The following is a 24,208-nucleotide window of genomic DNA, read 5'->3' as shown; positions in this document are numbered from 1 at the left end:
TCAGGCACAAGGACATGCTGTACCAGTATGAACCTACAAAGTATTAAGAACTGTCAGTGCAGAATCCTCTGCAGGAAATCTAATACCCATCTGGTGCTTGAGATATAGCCATCTGTGCCAAAAAAAACCCCACCACCATAACCAAGAAAGCTAAATACCACTATGACATTGCATCCAAAATTATGCAAAAGCAAAGAATTTATTCTACGAGTTGCACTCAGGGTTGTGGTGACAAGATGACTTCAGAGTCGTTGGGAGGATGCATTATAAAAACTAGAAGAACCCAAGTGGTAGAGAAGTGTGTATCAGCACAAACGTACAGTGGTGGGGATTCACTGATCTTCCACTTCTTCTTTCCAACTACCAACACTAAGACAAAATGCACTATGCTACAATGAGCAGGAGTGTATTGGACTTTACACACGTATACACAGAAATTTTATTACAAGATGAAAAGGGATTTTTAAAGGTTATGAAGGGAAAGAGGAGGGTAGTAAGCCCAAGACTCAGAACAGACATCTACCATAAATGAAAGAGCCTTTAGCCAATTTATGTAGAGAGTTCGTCTATCAGTCTTCTCAAGCAACTAGCAGAAATGTATACAGGGTGCTCAGACTGTCCCCCTTAGCCAGTAACTATCCTTTCCCTGAACTGCTCAACTTCAAAGATGGATTATTTAATCCATATTCTGTGCCCAAACCATTTTTCACTTATGTATCAATTGTTTTTACTAGGCAAGTTGTCTTTACATACCTATAAGCACCACATTCTAACTTCTGCTCTGACAAATTCTATAGCCATTGAAGCCAGCTCTGCAATAGAATTACAGAGGCTACACAGACTGTGTGCATGCTACTTATAAATAACTATAATAAACAAGGATCAACAGTGGTTTAGCTTTTTTAGATAATGCCGAGTGGAAAGATATGCAATGAAAATAGTAGAGGCACTGGCAAGAAAAACACAGGAAGGAAGTATGGTGTGCAATTCATGGGATATGAAGAGAAGTCCCGTCATATTAGTTGGGAATCCACAACACAGATTCTTTTGGGCTTGAAGCCCAAGAATAGTTAAAATCTATTCATACCAGTTATCTATGCCTCAAGCACAGTGTTGGTGCTCATGCTGTACTTCCATGCAGTTGGGTCAAGCTACACACAAAAAACTTGAAGCATATGGGGGGGGGAGAGAGGAGTTTATCTACTTAAGATTTATTGAGCTTTCTTTTGCAACTAATGTTATTGCTTTGTAAGAAGCACAGCAGTCAACAAAACTGCATAGTATCCAATCCTGCTGCACCCAAAAACATCCATAAAAATGTAATAATTTATTGGATGTTCATTAAAGAGATACTTTAACAGGAACTAAAATTGGTTCAGGGTTAAAGCAAGAAAAACCACCCAATGCAGCCTTATTTGTTCATCCAGTGATTCCACACATTTCGCACATTCAAGTATTAAAAAGCATCAGTTACACTGTCAAGCAAAATTCAAAAGCTGCTATACAGAGTTAGCTAACACACAATTTAAATATGTGAATTCTCTGCTAAGGTGCCAAGTTTTCAACTGGCATTAAATACTGTCTCATAAACTGTCCTCAAATTAAACCTGTTTGCGTGTACAATACAACACTACACTGATGAAAGTCATTAAAATCGTGACAGATCTATTTAGCAATTGTGAGGAAAACTGTAACATAAGCTAACAGCTCGTGTTACAAATTAAAACCAGCATTTTAAAGCAGGGCTTTAGAAATTCAAAATCCATGCTTACCACTTCTTCCAAGGCAGCACTTCTTCCAAAAGAACAAGTGAGGTGTGTGAGGCAGTTAACGAATGAAGAAAAAAGTTCATTTGGAATGGCTGTTAATATATTGCGAGGAAATACAGTGATCAAATTGCTGATTATACTTGATATTCCCACTGCTTCAGAATCTTCTATCTCAATTCTGTAAGATAAACCATTTTTTTAAAGAGAAAAACTAATAATTCTACCAGTATATTCAAATGAAGACACTGGTCCAGAACCTTTTAAGTATTCTATGCCACTGGTCAAGCTACAAACAACTGCAGGAAACAAGTCCCTCCCTCCTTCCTAAATTCTAGGAAGCAAATATATTACATACCCATTGATAGTGTTGAGCAATCCCTCAATGAAGTGAGCTAAGTAATCAACTTGAGAACTTTCATCTGGAAACACTGGCCCATGAAGAGAGGCTAGCTGGGCTAGGCACTGCAGCGAGTCTTGTGCCATATCCGTGTCTTCTCTAATTTTTCGATGCACCTTTTTGGAAGTGAGAGGGTTAACACCACATGAGGGATGGGGTAGGAAATAAGACATTCTTTTACCATAGTCACATGGCTTGCAATCCTAAAGAGCACGCACTTGCATGCATACTCAACATACACACACACACGTTGCTATTAAATCTGAAATGAAGAGTCTATTATTTATAGGCACTTAAATCTTCCAAGCTGCCCTCTCAATATACCAACTTCTTAAGTCATATTTAATTAATCTAAGGCAATGTTTCATTGGGACCTACCTACATGTTGAACTGTCTATGGATGTTGAGTCTTAAAGAGAAACAGATGCCAGCCAGTCAGACATGCTGCTACTTCTAAAAACAGCAATAATGACAGCCATCTGTATTATGCTAACTATGCCTGGGCGACAGTGTCTTGCTAAAGTTAGTCGACAAGTTCAATCAAGATTATATAGATGCTTCTTTAGCAGAGGTAAACACTGAACCGTTAAAAAAAAACAAAATGTACTTTGCTTGTAGCAAAATCTTTTGATTCCTTCTCAGTCCTCTGATTTCTGTAAGCAGGACTGCACCACTCTTCAGCACAGGCTTCCTCAAGAGGTGTTCCATGACAAGAAATCATCTCAATAAAATGAACATTCATTTGTTGACTTAATATTTATGTCAAAATGTGGGTAACAAGGGACTTATTAAAAATAAATCCTTGGATGGAAAGCAGAGCATCTGTAATCCAACATCAAGGAACAGTGATATTCAGTGAGATCAAGGGACAGTGATATTCATTAGGACAAATAGGTTTCCAATTTTCAGCTAAATGGTAAATGAAAAATAATAATAGTATTTGGATAAATCTAAAATAAGCAAATGGCCATCTCAGAAAGATTCAACATTTTAAGCTTCTCTATTCCAAAAATTATAAGTGGTCATAAATGAGAATACTAGGTTCTCTTCTATGAAACGCATGCAGTGATTCTTTTAAAAAATAAAATGGGGTTCACTGTAGCATTTTATTTTCTTTACTCATCAAAGCATGCACTGCTCCTACTGAGTCACAAGTGTGGCAAGCAAACTCTACAAATCAGGAGCTGGTAAACAAAGCAGAGAGTTTGCTTTTTGGAGGCTCAGTAAGCCATTAAGAAAGTGATAGATGTATTAGTCACAATTGCATCAGTATGGACTTGATATCTGAAATGAATCTGTCTGGTGAAAACAGTAATCAAATCTGAAGAGCAGTTCTTTTACAAAAAAAGCAAGCTTTAACCCTAGAGATTTAACAGAGAATTATGTTGGAAAGGGTTAACCTGTAAACTCAAAAGCTATTTGCTCGAAGAGGTTCCCAGCTGACAGTAGCAACTGTCTGGGTTGTCTAGACAGCTGTTCACATTGTGTGCAGCTGTTAAGTGGTCTGCCAGCAAGTTTTTCACCTTTTGGAAAATGCTTGAGCAAGATTAAAAAAACTTACAAGTAACTATGTACACACAACAGCTAAAATTGAGGAGAGAATTAATACACTATACAAAATATTTACTATCTGCTATTTGCCATCTGGACAGAGTTTGAAAAATTTCTTGGCTTTGAAAGCAATACCCTCACTTTCCAGCAATATAGAATTGTATTTTTGGAGATAAACCTAAATTGGTTTCTTTATATATTTTTCAGGTTGCTAATCTAAATTCCAAAAGCATGATCCTTTTCTCCATTAACTTCCACTGAGTTGGGGCTTTTAAGTAACAAATGATGCAATCAAATGCCTACTTATTTAGGGAAATAAGCACCATTGAATATGTTTGTATAGGAGTAGGTTATAAATCTCCTAATGGAGTTCTTAGCTCAAGGCACTAAGGGCTACTTCACATGCAATGCCATAATTTCTTACATGGAAATAAGATCTGTGTAGAAAACTACATGGCCACTGTTTATGTGCAACATACATGCAAAGGCAAAATAGACACATGTGCTCTTGTTGCACATGACAGTGAAACACAGGTTTCCTATATGGACACATCATCCATGTAGGAATTTACCTACATGACACAGTAGCTTTTAAACTGTATTTGGTTTTCTTACGCTGCACAAGCATGGGGCTTTCCTGGAGAGCATGCAAGGAATTGTCTGCTTCTTATAATCACCAGGGAGACCTTTTGATTGTCATTCTTGGGAAATTAACTAACTTCACAATGAGCTTCTCCAACACCACCTCTTAGGTGTAAACAACACCCAAATGAAATACTTTTTTTTAATTTCATGGAAGATAGAGAACACTATTCCTCCTTTTTGTTTAACAAGCAAGATCTTAAAGGAACAATGTCAGCCCAGTAAGGTGGGGAAGATTTCAGTTATTATTTTGCTACAAGCTGAGCTTTCATTTGGCAATCACAGAGAAAGGCAGATTGTCAGCCTCTAACAACAGCTACAACAGAAAGAAACCGATGACCTACAGAAACATCACTGCTTGGCAAGTAAAAGAATTTCAGTTATGCAACTCTCACCTGAATTTATCCTACCTCATCCAAGACAGGGGTGTAAAATATCCAAAAGAGAGAATGGAACAGCAGCTTCTGTCCTATTAAGATAACAGGAGAATGGGACTTACCGTGAAGAAAAGCTCCATAACTCTGCTGTCCAGGAGGGTCTCGCGCCAGGACTCTGTTGGCTTTAGCATCACATTTTGTGAGGATTCAAACATAGCTATATAATGTCTGCCTAGTTATCTGGTGTCAAGGTCAACAACAACATTCCGACTTGGCTTTAAAGGGAAAAAAAAAATCCTAGATACAACAGGTCCCATTCAGAAAGAATGCAATGGAAACAAACTTTAAGCCTCCTCACATACACAGCATAATTCATGCATGAGGGCAAGGAATAAAAGGTATTAAGTACTGAAAAAGGAATGCCAGATAACAGTTTGATCACAATGACGAGACATTCCATAGTGGCACAATGACTTTCATAATCATCCTGCTGACAGGAGGTGAAAGGGAAACAAAAATGATACCACACTTGATAGGTATGCAAACTTGTGTAAAATACTTTTTTCAAAGGAACCATTTTAAAATGTACTTGGGTAGTATTATCAGCAACTTAAGATGAGCCCTTTGAAATCTACTGATTCTGAACAGTCTGACATGCTTCATAGAATTAAACTGATTTTATTTTCACACTATGTAGAAAACAAATGAAAATACTAATATGCATGCATGACGTGGACAGAGCAATACTACTCTGTGATGGGATAGGGAGAATCCAAGGCAGAGGAACTGCCAGTTCCAAAACTCTCCTGGTCACGGGGGGGCAATTCTCCTTGGTTTTTTCCTCCTTCTGTGGCTTTTTTTTTTTTAAATCCCCTGCCACTGGTCCTAATGGGAGAGAAAATCAGTACACCAGCTCCAGGATCGGTGTCCCAGGATGCAATGGGAGAGCACTGAATCCGATGGATCCAAAGCCCCCCCCTCATCCATCCCTGGTACATGCCCTTTCTGCTGTTACTGCTGGAGCACACTGGTGGAGTGGAAGGACAGCAGCAGAGGCCTCCATGCTCACAATACAGAGGCTTGCAAGGCTGAACTTCCCTCTGCCTGGGTGAAGGGAGATCCAATCTATCCAATGGCCCCTGGGACATCCTTCCAGATACCACAGGATTGTGTCCTTAAACTAAGATTACTGAACACGTATTTCAACCTTTGACACTTTAGAGCCCAATTCTATGCATGTTTCCTCAGAAGCAAATACCATTAATTTCCAATGGGTCTTGGAAAATGGACTGCCTTCAAGTTGATTCCGACTTACAGTGACCCTATGAATCGGGTTTTCATGGTAAGCGGTATTCAGAGGGGGTTTACCATTGCCTTCCTCTGAGGCTGAGAGGCAGTGACTGGCCCAAGGACACCCAGTGAGCTTCATGGCTGTGTGGGGATTCAAACCCTGGTCTTTCAGGTCGTAGTCCAACACATTAACCACTACACCACACTGGCTCTCCCAATGGGTCTTACTTAGAAGTAAATCTGCACAGGATTCCAACTTTGTTGTTGTTGTTATGTGCCTTCAAGTCGATTACGACTTATGGCGACCCTATGAATCAGTGACCTCCAAGAGCATCTGTCATGAACCACCCTGCTCAGATCTTGTAATTTTAGGTCTGTGGCTTCCTTTATGGAATCAATCCATCTCTTGTTTGGCCTTCCTTTTTTCCTACTCCCTGCTGTTTTTCCCAGCATTATTGTCTTTTCTAGTGAATCATGTCTTCTCATGATGTGTCCATAGTAGGATAACCTCAATTTCATCATTTTAGCTTCTAGTGGTAGTTCTGGTTTAATTTGTTCTAACACCCAATTATTTGTCTTTTTTGCAGCCCATGGTATGCACAAAGCTCTCCTCCAACACCATATTTCAAATGAGTGGGTTTTTCTTTTATCCGCTTTTTTCACTGTCCAACTTTCACATCCATACATGGAGATCGGGAATACTATGGTCTGAATGATCCTGACTTTAGTGTTCAGTGATATATCTTTGCATTTGAGGACCTTTTCTAGTTCTCTCACAGCTGCCCTACCCAGTCCTAGCCTTCTTCTGATTTCTTGACTTCTTCTGATTTCTATAACAAGTTATGAATATTTAAAATATATGCCAACAACCCAGAATGCTGGCTGTAGTTTAACAAATTTGCCAACCACAAAAAAAAAAATTCATTCAGTTTTTAAGTTCCAGAGATAAAGCTGGGGATTTGTCTCAAGGGCAAAGTCTCTAAAGTAATACACAGTTCTTCCTATAGATTCATTATTTATTTATTTATTTATTTATTTATTTATTATTTATTTATTGATTGTTTGATTTATATCCCACCCTTCGTCCCAGCAGGAGCCCAGGATTCATGGTACAGCTTTTGAAAGCCCCAAAAGATGAAGAGCAGTTGGCTAATATCAAACCTAGAGCAGTAAATTACGTTGTACCTCATATATCACCCCACCAGAAATCTGGTGATTTTTGGGGGGAGGGGTGAAAACTGAAAGAAACAAACGAAGAATGTCAATGTTGCCAGAATTCAAGGGCTTTCACAATTAATTGATTTTTTTTAAATTACAGTGAAGGTAAGGCTTTAATGCAGTTCAAGAATATATATAAATATGCACCTCCATTTTTTAAGACAGAATATACTGTTCCAAAGATTCTCACATATTATCATTATACAGTGTAAACCCTACATAAGGATCAGCATTGAATGAGTTCCTTATTAGTACAGAAGATGATAACAATGAGTATTGACATAACCATGAAGTTTCAATGGCAAGTATAGAATTCACATTGCCCTGTTTAAAAATCCCTGGGGGGGGGGGTTTTCCAAGGAGAGGAGCAGGCTGCTCCCAGCTGGGTAGGCACTTATTTCCTGGGTGAGGGAGACATGCACAATTTAGAAGGAGGCTCACACTACTGCTGCTTCTTTGTTAGCCTTCTGGATGTGTGAAAGCTTCTTTTAAAAAAATCCAGAAAGCTTTTCATCTGGTTTCCATGTGAGATTTAGTGCTGCTCTTTTTAAATAATGACAGTGCTTAATCTGAAGTTGCTGCTTTACTTTATATTGTTTTATTGCTATTTCTCATTTTCTTGCTGTTCGTTAATTGTTTTAGACTTATTGGTAGTTTGGTTTGTTGCTTTTTAAAAATTGCTTATTGTAAGCCACCTTGGGCATTTGCTGTGACTAGAAAGGTTGGACATAAGGCACCAGGGGCTTAGTTAGGGTTGGCCTAAGGGACCTGAGCCCCAGATCTTCCACACTGGCCCTTTGATCTCCTGCACCTTCCCCTCCTTTTTTAAAACTTTGCTTACAGGGTGGCTGGGTGTGCTCCCAAGTGCAGTGCCAGTGAGACCCCAGCCTCCTGCCATCTTAGGCCACAGAGTGGTTTATTAATCAATCCCTCTTTCCAGGGAACTCTGGGAACTGTAGCTCTGTGAGTGGAATAGGGATCTCCTAACAACTCTACAGTTCCCAGGATTCTTTGGGGGAAGCCGTGACTGTTAAAAGTAGTATCACAGTGCTTTAAATGTAAGGTGCGGATGCAGCCTTAATTTGCCCAGAAGCACGTTTCTGTCATGAGTCTGTGCCCCAAAGTCTTAAAAAACTAACACCCCTATAATTCACCAGACAAATAACATAAAAATAGCAGCTTTACCACAACAATATATCTAAATATTACTATATAACCACAGATATTACTTACTATACTTTGATTCTGTAACCTCTTGTCTTAGCAGCCTAATTCCAGCTCATAACCAGATCAGTTTTGATGTGCAAATTGTTTTCTTTCTGTAGATGCTTAACTAATATGATGCATTTGCATTGGCGAGCTGGGATTGATTAATAAAGAATGCAGCAACACTGCATGAATAGCCTTTTGGGAATGAAATTAGAATAAAAATTCTGAAGCTTACATTTCCTCAAGAATGTTTGTCAAGATCAGGTGATTGTAATAAATGATCATAAAAAGGATATAATTTGGAGGAAGAAAATTCCAGCTTAAGACCTGATTGGCTAGTGCAAGATAACGCTGAAAGACTGAAGACATCTGAGCATTAAGGTTTTCACGCCGGCTGAATTCCTGTAGTACCTCTACTGTGAGCATAAATATCTGATGAAGATCATCCTCCTATGCAGGGTAAGCACAAACCTTTTAATTCCATTTCCTTGGGATATAATATAAATTATCAGGTTAAAAAAAAAGCATTTTTCTTGGTGTATTTTCTGTACAATCCAAACATAAGGAAATAGCCTTATACAAAGTCAGACCACTAGCTCATCTAGACCAGGGGTGGCTAACTGAATTCTAGACTGACTGGCAGCAACAGGAGCTTTTTCCAGCCTTACCAGGCCTAGAAGATGCCAAGAATTAATGTAGGGATCTTTTGCAAAGCACTGGCTCTACCACACAGCTATGGCCCACGTGAACAAATAACTATTTTCAGATGACAAATGTAGGGTGATCTAATATGTGTGTGTGTGTGTGCGTACATACGTGTGCGTGTGTGTGTGTGTGTGTGAGAGAGAGAGAGAGAGAGAGAGAGACAGACAGACAGACAGACAGACAGACAGACAGACAGACAGACAGAGAACAGGCTCATGGAACCCTACTTTGCATATAGACCAGGGATAAGGAATCTTTTGGCCTGGCAAGCCAGATCTTTATCTCCTCCCACTCCAATGGGCCAACACTGACAAGCAGGCAGGGCCAGCATCATGATGGGTCCTGCCCACCTGTAAAAGTTGAGCCACGGGAGGGGGAGGAGCCTGGTTCACCAGTGCAAGGCAGAATCAAGCAGGATTGCATTCTCTGCTCTCTGGTAAGCAGGGAGTGCAATCCTGTTGGCTGCAGAGGTTTGCTTCAGAAGCATGTTCCCCGCAGGGAGCACGCTGGTGAAGCAGCACCCAGCAGGATCTAACCCCACCACCCAGCCATCAGTTGATGTCATCCAGGTGGGCATCAGGATGGACAGTTGGGTGTGGTGTGGGCAAAATGGCCTCGCAGGCCACCTTGGTCCCCCTGGCAGGCCAAGATTGGCTCACAGGCCGGAGATTCCCGACCCAATAGAGACACTGTGCTCATTTTCATGTACATATTTTGAAGTGAAACTCGCATTTCCTTATTCCATATTTCTAAGGAGAAATGTGAAACACATGGCATTTGTTTACCTGAAATATCCGTTTGCAGTTACCATGGAACTCCATGCTTAGTCCAATGTTGCTGGTTTTGCTTGAACTTGAGAACTCACTCAACAATGCTGTTAAAATGGAGCAGGCCAATGTTTGCTGCAAGGATTAAAGGGGGAAAAACATTTACTAAATTAAACATTTGATGAACAAAGCCCAGACGATGTCTTAACATAGTACATCAGTTATTGTACTTATTTTGAGGCAAGTGAATATCCCATTTCCAAAATGTCTCTGTTTCAGATCAAAAATGGTAAGAGCAATGGTTCACCAATTTTTGTTCAAGAGAAAATAGATGCCATAAAATGGGAGGAAAAAAACTTTAATTCACTATGATGCTTATTATTCCAGAGAAAAATTGTAAACTTTAAGGAGGAGTTTGTACTAGAATTCAAGGCTTGAAGTTTAAAATTACCAGTTTCTAACTTCAGATCTAAACTCTTGAAATTTGCATTTAGTGTTTGAAACATCTTACTCATCCAGAAAAGCAGCCATGATAAACGGCTAGAGGTTAGGAAGGAGAGCAGTCTATGGAACTCAACATAAGAAGAACCCTGCTGGATAAAAAAAAGGCCCATCTAGTATGCCATCCTGTTCTCAGAGTGGCCATTCAGATGCCTATGAGAAGCCCGTAAGCAGGTCTGGAGTGCAATAGTACTCTTCCCACTTGCGATTCTGAGCAACTGGTATTCAGCGGTATACTGCCTCCAACAGTGGGGGTAGAACAGAGTCACAGTGGCTAACAACTATCAATAGTCTATGTAAAGAAGTCCTGAATTTTTCAACATTCAGCTTAACTGGATGGCTGAAGGTTGAAGTAATGTGAGAGAGGGAGAAAAACTTTGTGTCCACTTTCTCCACACCATGCATAATTTTATACACCTCTATCATGTCCTCCCTTATTCACCTTTTCTCTAAACTAAAAAATGCCAGATTTGCAAGCTTTCTTCATATGTTGCTTGAACTGCATGATCATTTTGATTACCATTTTCGGAACTTTTTCCAGTTCTGCTTGAGGTGAGGCAACCAGAACCATATACTACATTATAAGCGTGGTCACACTATAGATTTGTATAATAGCATTATGGTATTGGCAGTTTTATTTTCAATCTCTTTCCTAACAACCCCTAGCATGGAACTGGCTTTTTTCATAGCTGCCACACACTGGATTGACATCTTCATCAAACTATCCGCTACAACCCCAAGGTCTTGTTCCTGGTCAGTAACCACCATTTCAGATTCCATGAGTGTATATGTATCTCTTTACATGTGCTTTTGTTGAATTATGTTTGCCATTTTACTGCCTGATCACCCAGTTTGTAGAGATAAACCACTCTGAACAATTTGTTATCATCAGCAAATTCATCTCTAACTCTACATCATTAATGAACAAGTTAAAGAGCACAGATCTGGACATGGAGTTGGTGATCTGAATGTGGGAGGCCTTACATTAGTCCCTCTGTCATGGACAGATCACTGCTTGCTGAAGTTTAGACTTAAAGCGGCTTTTCCCCTCTGCAAGGGTGGGAGACCTATTAAGTTGGTCCGCCCCCAGAGACTAATGGATCCAGATGGTTTCCAAAGGGCTCTGGGGAGTTTTCCGGCTGATAGGGCTGCCACTCCTGTCAAAACCCTGGTTGAACTGTGGAATACAGAAATGACCTGGGCAGTTGACATGATTGCTCCTGAGCGCCCTCTCCTGTGTAGAGCTTGTACGGCTCCATGGTATACCCCAGAGCTGAGAGCGACGAAACAATATAGGAAACGTCTTAAGTGCACATGGAGGCAAACTCCTAGTGGATGCAATTATACACTGGTAAGTGCCTATGGTAAACTGTATTTAGGGGCAGTGAGGGCAGCAAAAAAACAATATTTTGCTGCCACTATCAAATCATCAATCTGCCGCCCAGCAGAGCTCTTCAGAATTGTCCGGGGGCTATTATACTCTGGCCCCAGGGACATGGTAGAACCACCTGAGGCCCGCTGTAATGAATTTGCTAGGCACTTCCAGAATAAAATCTTTAGCATCCACCACGACTTAGACTCCAGTGTTATAGCAGGTGAATCAAGCGAGGTATCCAGAGCACAGCCTTGTCCCGATTTCTTGGATGAGTTTCAGTTGGTGCAGCTTGAGGACGTTGACAAGGTGCTTGGACAGGTTTGTGCAACCACTTCTGTGCTGGATCCTTGCCCTTCTTGGCTAATAAAAGCTAGCAGAGATGGAACAGCTGGCTGGGCCAGGGAAGTGAATCATGCGAGAGGGGGTGGTCCCTGGCTGCCTGAAAAAGGCGGTAGTGAGACCACTCCTGAAGAGGCCCTCCCTGGACCTAGAAAATCTTAATAACTATAGGCCAGTAGCAAATGTTCCATTCCTGGGCAAGGTCCCAGAACGAGTGGTTGCAGGCCAGCTCCAGACACTCTTGGATGAGACCAATTATCTGGATCCATTTCAGTCGGGTTTCAGGCCTGGTTTTGGCACGGAAACAGCCTTGGTCGCCCTGTATGATGATCTCTGTTGGGAGAGACACAGGGGGAGTGTGACTCTGTTGATTCTCCTTGATCTCTCAGCGGCTTTCGATACCATCGACCATGGTATCCTTCTGGGGAGACTAGCTGAGTTGGGAGTGGGAGGGACTGCATTGCGGTGGTTCCACTCCTACTTGGCAGGTCGTCTCCAGAAGGTGGTGCTTGGGGAACATTACTTGGCACCCTGGAATCTGCAGTATGGGGTTCCGCAGGGGTCAGTTCTGTCCCCCATGCTGTTCAACATCTACATGAAACCGTTGGGTGCGGTCATCCGGAGCTTTGGAGTGCGTTGCCATCAGTATGCTGATGACACGCAGCTCTATTTCTCCTTTTCATCTTCTTCAGGTGAGGCTGCCAATGTGCTGAACCGGTGCCTGGCTGCAACAATGGACTGGATGAGGGCTAATAAACTGAGGCTCAATCCAGACAAGATTGAGATGCTGCTAGTGGGTGGTTCTTCTGACCAGATGGTGGATGTCCAACCTGTCCTGGATGGGGTTGCACTCCCCCTGAAGGAGCAGGTTCATAGCTTGGGGGTTCTCCTAGAATCATCTCTGTCACTTGAGGCTCAGGTAGCCTCAGTGGCACGGAGTGCCTTCTACCAACTTCGGTTGGTGGCCCAACTACGTCCCTATCTGGACAGGGATAACCTGGCTTCAGTTGTCCATGCTCTGGTAACCTCCAAATTAGATTACTGCAATGCACTCTACGTGGGGCTGCCTTTGAAGACGGTTCGGAAACTGCAGCTTGTGCAAAATGCAGCTGCCAGATTGGTAACAGGGACCAGACGGTCTGAACATATAAAACCGATTCTGGCCCGTTTGCATTGGCTGCCTGTATGTTTCCGAGCTCAATTCAAGGTGCTGGTTTTAACCTATAAAGCCTTACACAGCTTGGGACCACAATACCTGATGGAACGCCTCTCCCGATACGAACCTGTTGGCGTGTGTGCGTTGTTGTGTGAAACAGCATACATTACGTTGGAGTTAAGTTGAGCAAGAAACTTCTTCAGAGCATGTTAAGAGTCTTTATTGAAAGACATTAAGGCCAGAGGCTTAAGAGTAAATACATGTAGAGATTCTTCAGTCACCCCCCCTTCTGGTACATCTCTCTCCATAGATGAACACAAAAGACAGCCTCTCAGCTCAGAGGCATAATTCAGAAGAAAACAACACACAGACTCTGTTAGAACTTTCCCAGTCGCTATCAGATGGCTACCATAGCAACGGCCCTGGCCGTCCGTTCCCAGACAGGGCATAGACATAACTCCCCCTTAACCACAGTTACGTCTTCACACTTGCAGGCTTCATGGAAAACTACTAGAGACAGTAATGCCTACTGGTCACCAGCCCAACAGAACCCACCCGTACACTACTTTCAAGATCAAAGACCCTCCTCCGGGTGCCTACTCCAAGGGAAGCTCGGAGGGTGGCAACAAGGGAGAGGGCCCCCAAATTATGGAATGATCTGTTTGACGAGGTGCGCCTGGCGCCAACACTGTTATCTTTTCGGCACCAGGTCAAGACTTTCCTCTTCTCCCAGGCATTTTAGCATGAGTTTTAAATTATTTTTACATTGTTTTAAAATTTAAAATTGTGTTTTAAATTGTTTTTAAAATATGTGTTTTAAATTGTATATTTGTTTTAATGTTTTTGATTGCTGTAAACCACCCAGAGAGCTTCGGCTATGGGGCGGTATACAAGTGCAATCAATCAATCAATCAATCAATCAATCAATAATCTCAAACCTTGGGGGACTCCACTTTCCACATGCTTCATTGATTCCTGTTTCTTAGTCAATTACTGATCCATAAAAGGAATGCATAGGTACGTAAGAAGCTGTCTTATACCAAGGCAGACCACTGGTGCATTTAGCTTAGTATTGTCTACACTGACTGGCAGTGGCTCTCCAGGGTTCCAGGGTGGGGTCCCTCCCAGCCCTATTTGGAGCTGCTGGGGGTTGAACCTGAAGTTTCCTTCCCTTTGCACACAAATATTAGTCATACCTAAAAACGGTTTATCTACTCGAAATGAGTGCCTTTTGGAGGATTGGACAGTTCCCTGTAATCCACAACATCTGGAGGGTGCCAGGTTTGGGAAGGCTGGTTTACATCAACCATTTAAAATATGTATCACATTTTATCAGGTTGAAGCATCTCAAAGCAACTATCATCATACATTTAATAACCGAAAATATACAACAGTGTGCAAATGGAATGTTTGACGGATATTTATGATGTTTTAAAGTGTTTTTAGAGTTTCTGTTTGCCGCCCTGGGCTCCTGCTGGGAGGAAGGGCGGGATATCAATCAATCAATCGATCAATCGATCAATCGATCAATCAATCAATCAATCAATCAATCAATCAATGGAATGCTGAGCAGAAGCTTCAGCTAGGACAGACACACTTATAAACACAGCATTAAAAAATCCAGGGCAAATAAAACGAACTTTGCCTGGCACCAAAAATGTCATCACATTCTGCCTGGAAAACTTCACTTGGGAAAGCGTTCCAGAACTGAGGCACCAGCACGGAAAAGGCCCTCTCATGGTTCACCTGCCTGGCTTCTAAAGAGAAGGGAGCCAGAGAAGAGCTTCCATGGAAGATTACAATAGTCAAGCAGGGAGGCTCATGTGGAAGAAAATGGTCCTTAATGGAAATATCTTCCCAAGCTATCTACTTTCAAGATGAACTGGGACTCAATGTAGGTAACAGGCAAATTATGTTCCATGTGCCTAGGCCCAGTGAGTAACCTGGCTGCTGCATTTTGTGGCAACCATCTTCAGAAGCAGCCCCACATATAATACATTGCACATAATTTAAATGGCATGTTACTAGAGCACAATAACCACTGCCAAGCTATCCCTGTTCAGGATAGGCTGTAGCTGGCACTGAGTAGCTGTACTCAGCAGGTAATAGGTGCTTTGGGCCATCAATACTACTTAGGCTGGCTCTAAAAGCATTCTCAGACTTCAATCCTAGTCCTTCAGGGGAACTGCAATACCATCTCATCAAGTGTGAGCTTCTGTTTATTGGTCTCCATCCAGTCCATTACTAATTTGACACTGGTTTAGCCTGGGACATACCATATTAACATTACCATAGGGAAAAGCAGTACTTTCCCCAGGACCACCTCAGAAAACCAAGGAACTGAAAGAGCTTTATACAGAGAAGTGGGCATGGAGGGTTGATCATGTCAACAGCCTTAGTCATCTCAGAATTCCCAAAAGCAATTAGAGCATAACAACAGCACCAGCCACACTACATGGAAACTGCCCAAGGTCTCTCAGGAATCTACCTGGATCTATCAGCTTCTGGGGGCAAGCCATTCTAATTAGTCCCTCACCCTGCAATGGAAACCAGGCACAGCTAGTTTAATCAGGTATTTAACTTAACCTCAGGAGTCATTGTATCAATAGCCCATGTCATCTGCGAACTCCACAGATCAACCAGGGCTTCGAAAAGGCCACAATCCTTGATTGTGTACTACCTCTGGGATCAGAGATAGCAAGGATTATTGCACTCATGTTCTGCTTCCCATGGGCATCAAAGAAAGATGATGGGCTTTTGGTCTGACCCAGCAGGGCTCTTCTTATGTTCTTATGCAATATTCAAAGCCCACCTAAAAGCTAGGCAAAGTTTTAAAGATTGTGTGTTCATATTAGTATTATTTGAGCTGACTTTTCCACAGAAAGGTCTGAAGTTGCCTGCTGTAGTTTTACCTTAATAGCTAAAAAGGTCTTGACCAGGCCAGTACCTGGATGGGAAAACCCTGTCTATGCCACTAAGCACCTTTGAGGAAAGGTGGGATGCATATCTGTAGCAGTGAACTTTGTTCAATTTATATCATCTAAAATTGTCAAATGCACAAAGTATGTAAATCTTCTGGAGGAATCTATCAAAGGTGTGTACATCTTGTTCCAAATAAGTCAAGTTTTTATGCTCAAGGAAAACTGTTCAAGTACCAAACAGTACTCTCGGTGATTGTCTTGCAACATCCATTTCTACAAGGGCCACCTATTAATACACCTTCTACATGTGCCATAAAAAGTCCCATATTTCACTGTTTCATTCTTCACAATGGATGTGTGCACAATAGATGTATAAAACGACTGGCTTTATTCCTAGACTATTTGGAGCCAAGGTGCCAAGGATGGACAGAGGAACAGGAATTGTTAAAGGGTCATGCATGCCAGCAAGTGTCCAGGGGTTAAACGGAAATATGCACAATACCTCTGAACACCCGAAAGATTAAAGTTGTGATGATACTATTTATGCGAGGTCACCCAACAGCTGACAGTAGTGCCATCCACCCACCAACTGCAACATCTTTGTTCAGAAATGCCTCTGATGTCGGTACCTTGACCCCACAGACAGCTAGTTATCTCAGCTAGTATACACAAAATTAACATTCTTCCTAACTATATAAACCCCAGACAGTCCAAGCAAAATAAAGAACAGATACTTTTATGTGAAGTACACATTTAAGCAGAATTTAGTGGAAGATTACAATACTGAGTTTGGACTCCATATTAAAAAAAAACTTTACTGCCTTTTCTGGAAATACATTTCTTATTGTCTGCTGCTGCAATGCATGCAGGTTATGGCTTTGACTCCACAGTATGGGTTGACTCCAACGTATGGATTCATGCAATGTTCTGAATTTGCTCACCGCCTGATAGTTACTACAAAAATAAATTTTAACTAATTTAATTGCTGGGCAGCAGGTTTACCTTTGCCTTATACCATCATATACTCTAAACAATACCCTAGATGATTCCAAACCTTCAATTTCATAGCAGCCATCGTTGCTTTAATTTTCACAGTAGCATTTTACATCAGTATAGTGGACTGATGCAGGTGTAATCTTCCTGATCTACTAACCATGGCAAAACAGGAACACAGGAAATTGCCTTATACTGAATCAGACCATTGGTCCATCCAGCCTATCTAGCTGACTGGTAGCAGCTCTCCAGGGTTTCAGGCAGGTTCTTTCCCAGCCCTACCTGAAGATGTCTGGGACTGAACCTGGGACCTTCTGCATGCAAAACAGATGCTCTACCACTGAGCTGCAGCCCAAGATCAGAGTGTGCTGTGAGCTTACATGTTCTCTCCTTCCACTCACAAGGTCTCTTCCTTCCATAATTTGCTTTAACCATGTGGTGTAGTTAGGTTGACTTTAACCCCAATGATGGTTAACACCAACTAGAATTGCTTCCTAACCATAGTTTGCAAACTCATGTCGAGCCCTGGCTAAGAGGAAAACCTTGATTATGTTTAAGCATGGTTAGTGCCAATGCAAACATATGCTACCCCATGATTAAAGCAAAGAGGGGGGATGGAAGCGCACAAATTCACAAAAAATGTTAAGTCTAAACTATGCTTGCATTTCAGAATGTTACATCTGCCATAGCAATTGTACCATCAGATTAGACTCAGAAATACCTGACATTAAAAGTTGGCAAAAATGTCTGCTTTTGATAATCAGGTTAAAAGCAAAATTTCAGTAACTGGAGACAGAGCATTCACTTCATACGAGTAAAGAGTGTACCTCACTAAATCAGTTTGTCTCACGCGCCAGAAATTTCATTAGTTCCACCACATGAACAAACTACATACCCAAACAATAACCACATCTGACAAAATAAAATAGTTCTCTTGTTTGGAGAGCGAATTGTCTCTTAGAATAGCCTGGCACTTACCCCAGTTGGGCTTTACTACCAGGAATATACTTTATAAAAGTTTGCCATGCTTAAAAGAGACTTTCAGCTGCTCTAATAGAAGATCAGTGAGAATGCGCTAAGACAGCTTAAATGGGCAATCAGACACCCAGCGGAAGAAAAGTAGTTCCAAGCAATTATTATTATTGTTGCTTAAATTTAAGATCTAATGAACCCAACAAAACCACTTAACAAAAAATATGGATATACTCTTGTACCAAGAAATAGCAGTGTGTGAATATTTGTGTATGCTACTGCGCTCTTACAAAAGTGTGACTCGTGCCTTCAAAAAGAATGTCGCTTAAATTTAACGTTAAAGCCATAATGAATGTTTGAAGGGATTTCACACTTGTGTCTGGGACTGTCAGAGGAATACACGCACCGCTTTATTTAAGAGTGGTTAAGTTACAGAGGATGAAAGGCATAAGAGTTCAAAGACTGTTTAGGAAAATAGAGGGGATGGTGCACACCTGTCCAAAATACAGAATCTGATCAGAGAATTAATTTCAGCAGCTAAAACTGCTGTGTCTCCACCAGACATGTGCACCCAGTCACCAGCACATTAAGGAAAGCTTTGCTTTGACCGGTTGCCTTTACAAGTGCTTCTCAAAACAGAAAACAATAAAATCCCTTTGAAGAATGCCAGTGTGTGTTTTCCTCTTTATGTCTAGAGGAAAGTAAAGGGAACAATGCACTTACAGCCAAGACATTATAGTTGTGTTATCACTGCATATGAAGCTAATCCTGGTGTCTTAAATTATTTCCAGATACTGCCGAGAAGATTTCTAGGGCTGCTGTTCTTCTCAAATGCTTCTGTGAAATCTATATTGTCACTGCTAACTGATGCCTAAGAGCATAGGAAGTATTTGATAACATCACTCAAGAATCACTTACAACTAATACAGTGGGAGGAAGTAGACACAGTGAAACAAGGGAGCTCTGGAAGTAACAGGCATTCTGGAAGCAAAGCACTTTCCAGAACAGCTACTTTAACAAGTGGCTCTTTGTTTAAGTCCTTGTCCTTATACAACCTTTGTCAGATGTACAAGCGGTAAATAGGGCTTCTCTTTTTTAGCATACCTGAGGTTAACAGAAGAAAGTTAATCCTGAATTATATGTACTGTTTAGATGCTGTGGAGTTAAATCCAGCTGCTACTCAAGTCAATGAGAATCCTCACAGGCTTTACAAAGCTGGAGCAAATGCTTACACAAGCAGCTTTTCATTATAATTGAATTATGACTTCACAGAGAATTTTTGTAAACATTAGTTAGAATTTTATTAAAGGTGCATGTCAAGAAGTACAATTAACAACAGACCAAACAAATAACACTCCCCCACCCCGGATACACACACACACACAAATTCAAGTTCATAAATCAGGAAATAAGTATGTAGGTGCAAGGCAATAAAGAGGTAAATGGCTAACTGGATAAGTTTCTCCATTGACAGTTACAACAACTGTGCTTGGACATTTATTTCTCAGCTTAGGGTGTCCAGATATGATTGTCCAAATAAACCCAATTTGTATCTTTAGTGGGTTTGAAATTGTTTTTACATATGAAATTGTCCAATTCTTGTGATTGCTGGCATTTTTATTATGAAATCACTTCAAGAAAAAATTTGGGAAGCAATCTATAAACAGAAATAAACAAATGTGATAACTATAGGCAAATAAGCAGGCTAGTACAAAAAAGTCAGGTTAGTAATTTTTCTTGGTTTATACAGGAAACTAGTGTAACAGATCAAGAAAGCATTAACCTTTATTTTATTTTTCTAGTATTCATATCTCATTCTCCAAGGAGCTCAAAGTCGAGAGCTAAAGTCATCGAAGAATTCTGCATTTATACTGCGTGTATTTCTCTTTTTCTTCAGAAGACTTCACATGAAGGGGGGGAAATCACCATTTACCATAAAAAGCCTATCGACTCTTCTGAGTCCTCACTCCCTAACCTGACACAAAAACTTATAACAAAAGACATAGTTTAAAGTGAAAAAAATTGGGTAGACCGTATATAGAAGCCAAAATGGCCACCAGCCATCCTCGTATATGTGCCCAACTTTTTATCATACCAAACTATGGGCTGTATCTAATATTAGTCATATTTAGAGTAGAGTCACTGAAATTAACAGACATAACTTAGGTTCACTGATTTCAATGTGTCTACTCCAACTAGAACCTTATTGCACTATAACCCTATGTCATCCAAGTAGAAATGACCATCAGTAATGACTTTCCTACAGAAGTCAATTATAGGAACGACACTACCAGTCTTTATGGCTGGAGAGAAAGTGAAAACCTTTCACTCACCTAGGCCACTTCTAGCTGCCAGGAACAAGCAGAATAGCAAATTTCTATGCAAGCTCAGTGGATTGTCACTATGAATACCATGCAGCAGCAAAAGTTTGGAGCTCTTATTCCACTGTGCATTTGAAAACTACCATGCGTTTTTGCCAGCACCATGTCCCACATCACAAATGGAAGAATGTGCCTAGCTGTCCACGTTGTTTCCAACACTTGCATTCTCTAAAAGTTATTAGCTACAACCCATTCATGATGTTATACTGCATCTTGAGCATGTCTGCACATAACTACTAAGCCCCTAATGTTTTCCCATTGCTCAGGTTCAATTCTCCCACTCAGGTCAGATCCCCAGGCAAGCACATATGAAGGCAGAGGAGGTGAAATACCAGCAAACAGAAGCTTCTCAACCTTTGAAAGAAAACATTTTTGCAGAGTGAAAGATTTAAACAAATGCTCAAGAGGTGTTAGATCCTGAATAGCCCATGTTTTAATATGGGGCTGCATAAAAAATGTTTTAATGGGATATGCGAGTAAATATTTCAGTTCCTCTTTTTATTGTAGTGTACTGAAGAGAACAAAAGCTTTTTATTATTCATAACAATAATATTAATATTAAATATAATACTAAAATATGATGATGTGATAATAATAATAATTATTACCTGCCCTTCACCAGAAGATCCTAGGGCGGGTCACAACAATGTAAAATACAATATTAAAAACTGTTTAAAATTAATGGGATGGCATTCTAGAAGGGACAGGATGCAGGATGATGATGATGACGATGATTGATAATATTAATAATAATAATTTATTACCTGCCCTTCACCAGTAATTCCCACATTAAGTCACAACAATATAAAACACATTATTTAACGCATGTTGCAATCACAACTACAGAGGGTCCTAAAAATATGCAACTCAAGTGTCAAAAGCCAGGGTAAAGCACACAGCAAAAGCTGTTCAGTGAAGATGCCAGATGCACCTCTGTGAAGAGTGAATTCCACAACTTGGGGGCTGTCACAGAGAATGCCCTCTCCTGGGCCACCTCCCAAACTACTGAGGGTGATGGAACTACCAAGAGGGCCCCTTTCTGCCAATCTCAACACCCAAGAGGGCCTGTAGGGAAAGAGGCAGTCTCAGATATTTGGGCCTAAATCGTTTAGGTCTTTAAACACAAGTGTGAGCTCCTTGAATTGGGCCCATAAACAGAATAAGCTTTGGCCCCCATGTATTTGAAAGCCGAAGGGTAGAGGATATAACTGGATGGTCCAGACAAATATGAGGCTTCTCCTCTTTCCCTAACTACATCTACACATCCAAAGGCATGCAGCCAAGCAAAGATTGTTCAACCGCTTTTCACCGTGGCTGCAATTTATGCCGATTTATTATTTATTTAAAATATTTCTATCCCGCCCTACTACCCTATAACAGGGCACTCAGGGCAGCTTACAAAAATAAAATCAAACATGTACAACATAAAATTGTAAAATCACAAAAACATTAAAATAAATTTAAAATACATAAAATACAATTAAAATACATAAAATACAATACACACACACATACACTAAAGGGACTACAAAGGTAAAATTTCATGCAGAAGGCATAAAATCAGTGTCAGGCTCTACCTTCAATCCCTCCCAAAGGCTGATGCCAACCAAACATGGTGAGAATTTGCAGTGGCATATTATGAGCCAAGTGTTAGTACATTTATTTGATTTATTTCAACAATTTATACACCATTTAACACCGTAGTTTCTAAGCAGTGTACAAAAGAGGTAAGAGAAAATCAGTTAAAATTAATCATAAAATCAGAAATGCTTGCTTAAACCATTGCCTGCTGGAATAAAATGGACAGTTGCACCATTCACACAAAGACCAGGGGTGAGGTTACTTGGCATGTCCCTGCTCCCTACTCCCTTGTTGACTAAATGGAAATGGCCTGCCTACAAGTTGATCCCCACTTATGCAACCCTATGAATAGGGTTTTCATGGTAAGGGGTATTCAGAGGTGGTTTACCATTGCCTTCCTTCTTGTTGACTAACAAGAGAATTAATGCCTGACAAGGGCTATAGTTGGCCACACATCTAGAAAATGCATTGGGTTGTCTATATATATTTACATGTATTGATATTTGCTATTATGTAGGTGCCTTACTGAACTGCGCTTTGCTTTTTTATCTTTCTGTTAAATTACCTGCTTTACTATCTGGGGTTTCATTGTACCATCCATGTGTGGGCGATGCAAATTTCTTTCCCTTTCCCCTTACAAGGGGAACATCCAAGTTGAGGGGGAAAGCACCCAGACGTTATTAATGCAGACCACAGAGAGGAAGAGCTTACGCAAAGAGACCTTTGGCTTTCGTTTGCTGTTGGACTATTTCCAGGGCCAATTTATAAAAGTTTTACATCAATTACAGCTGCCCGGCGGTGAAGGAATGCATCTAGATGATAAAACTTAGCATGGAATTCAAATTGTAATACAATAAAATAAAATAGAAAAAATAAACGCATAAATTTACTATTAAAATCATACAGCATCTGGTACAGCACATAACAATTGCTGTGACAGGCAGAAAGATCATTAAGCCATCCGCCAACACCCACAGCAATTTTCAAGTAGTCCGTGAGGAAAAAAAGTTGGGGGATCACTGACCCAGATCCATGTCAGTCTAGCTTTGGGCCCGATCATGGCACTAAAAACACCTTGATTGCCCTGGTTGATGACACTTGTCAGGAGAGAGATGGGGGAGTATAATCCTGCTCATTCTGTTTGCCCTTTTGGTGGCTTTTGATGCGATCGCAGTATCCTTCTGGAGCGGCTGAGGGAGGTGGGGGTTGCAGGTACTGTGCTTCAGTAGTTCTACTCCTATCTCAAGAGACATTTCCAGAAGTAGTTAGAGGGGACCACTGTTCAATGCCATGGGAATTGTCCTGCGATGTCATGCAGGGTTTCATCTTGTTCCTCATGCTATTTAACATTATCTGAAATCACTGGAAGCTGTCATCAGATGTGGAGTAAGATGTCACAATATGCAGATAATGCCCACCTCTATCTTTCTGCTTTATCTGAATCAAGAAAGGCAGTTGAAGTGATAAATCAATGCTTGGAGGTAGTGATGAGCTGGATGTGGGCCAATAAACTGAAGCTAAGCCCTGAAAGGATAGAGATGTTATGTGTTCCAAGTTCTCAGGTCCAGAAGGTGGGAAGATGACATGTTCTGAACAGGGTTGCATTCCTATCGGAGGAACAGGTCTGTAGCCTGGGAGTGGTCTTGGATTAAAACAATGGCACTGGAGGCTCGGGTGGCCTCAGTGGCTGGGATCTAGTTCTGGCTCATTCACCTGCTATATCTCCATTTGGACAGAGATGTGGCAGTGGTACTCCATACTCTGGTAACTTCCAGACTGAATTATTGCAATGCACTCTGGGCTCTAAAGCTTCAACTGGTCCAAAACACAGCAGCCAGATTACTGGCTGCAGTTTCATTTAAACTCACGTAAACCCTGATCTAAAACAGCTGCATTGGCTGCATTTGTTTCTGGGCCCAATTCAAGGTACTCAAAATTTGACTCTTTTTGGAAGAAAAGGTATGGGCATGACCCTTAGGCATTTGCTGGATGGAAAGTTTTTAGGAGTCAGCTCATTTAGGTTTTATACTCCCTTTCCTTTATTCAGACATATATTCACTTATA

At 40.9% G+C, this 24,208-nt stretch overlaps 1 protein-coding gene across 1 annotated transcript in view; it reads right to left on the bottom strand.

Annotated features, from left to right (window-relative positions):
• Nucleotides 1-24,208, bottom strand: part of XPO4 (exportin 4) — an 85,285-nt gene that overhangs the window by 33,963 nt on the left and 27,114 nt on the right. Inside the window, exons 5-9 of the mRNA XM_061628581.1 lie at nucleotides 9,944-10,060; nucleotides 8,750-8,903; nucleotides 4,859-4,971; nucleotides 2,125-2,282; nucleotides 1,773-1,947 (exon numbers count right to left, since the gene is read on the bottom strand). Of these exons, the coding sequence (XP_061484565.1) occupies nucleotides 1,773-1,947; nucleotides 2,125-2,282; nucleotides 4,859-4,971; nucleotides 8,750-8,903; nucleotides 9,944-10,060 (717 nt within the window). The remainder of the gene's footprint in view (nucleotides 1-1,772; nucleotides 1,948-2,124; nucleotides 2,283-4,858; nucleotides 4,972-8,749; nucleotides 8,904-9,943; nucleotides 10,061-24,208) is intronic.

This window comes from Rhineura floridana, chromosome 5 (assembly GCF_030035675.1).
Source record: "Rhineura floridana isolate rRhiFlo1 chromosome 5, rRhiFlo1.hap2, whole genome shotgun sequence".
Lineage (NCBI taxonomy): Eukaryota > Metazoa > Chordata > Lepidosauria > Squamata > Rhineuridae > Rhineura > Rhineura floridana.
This window is presented reverse-complemented; position numbering and strand designations above follow the sequence as displayed.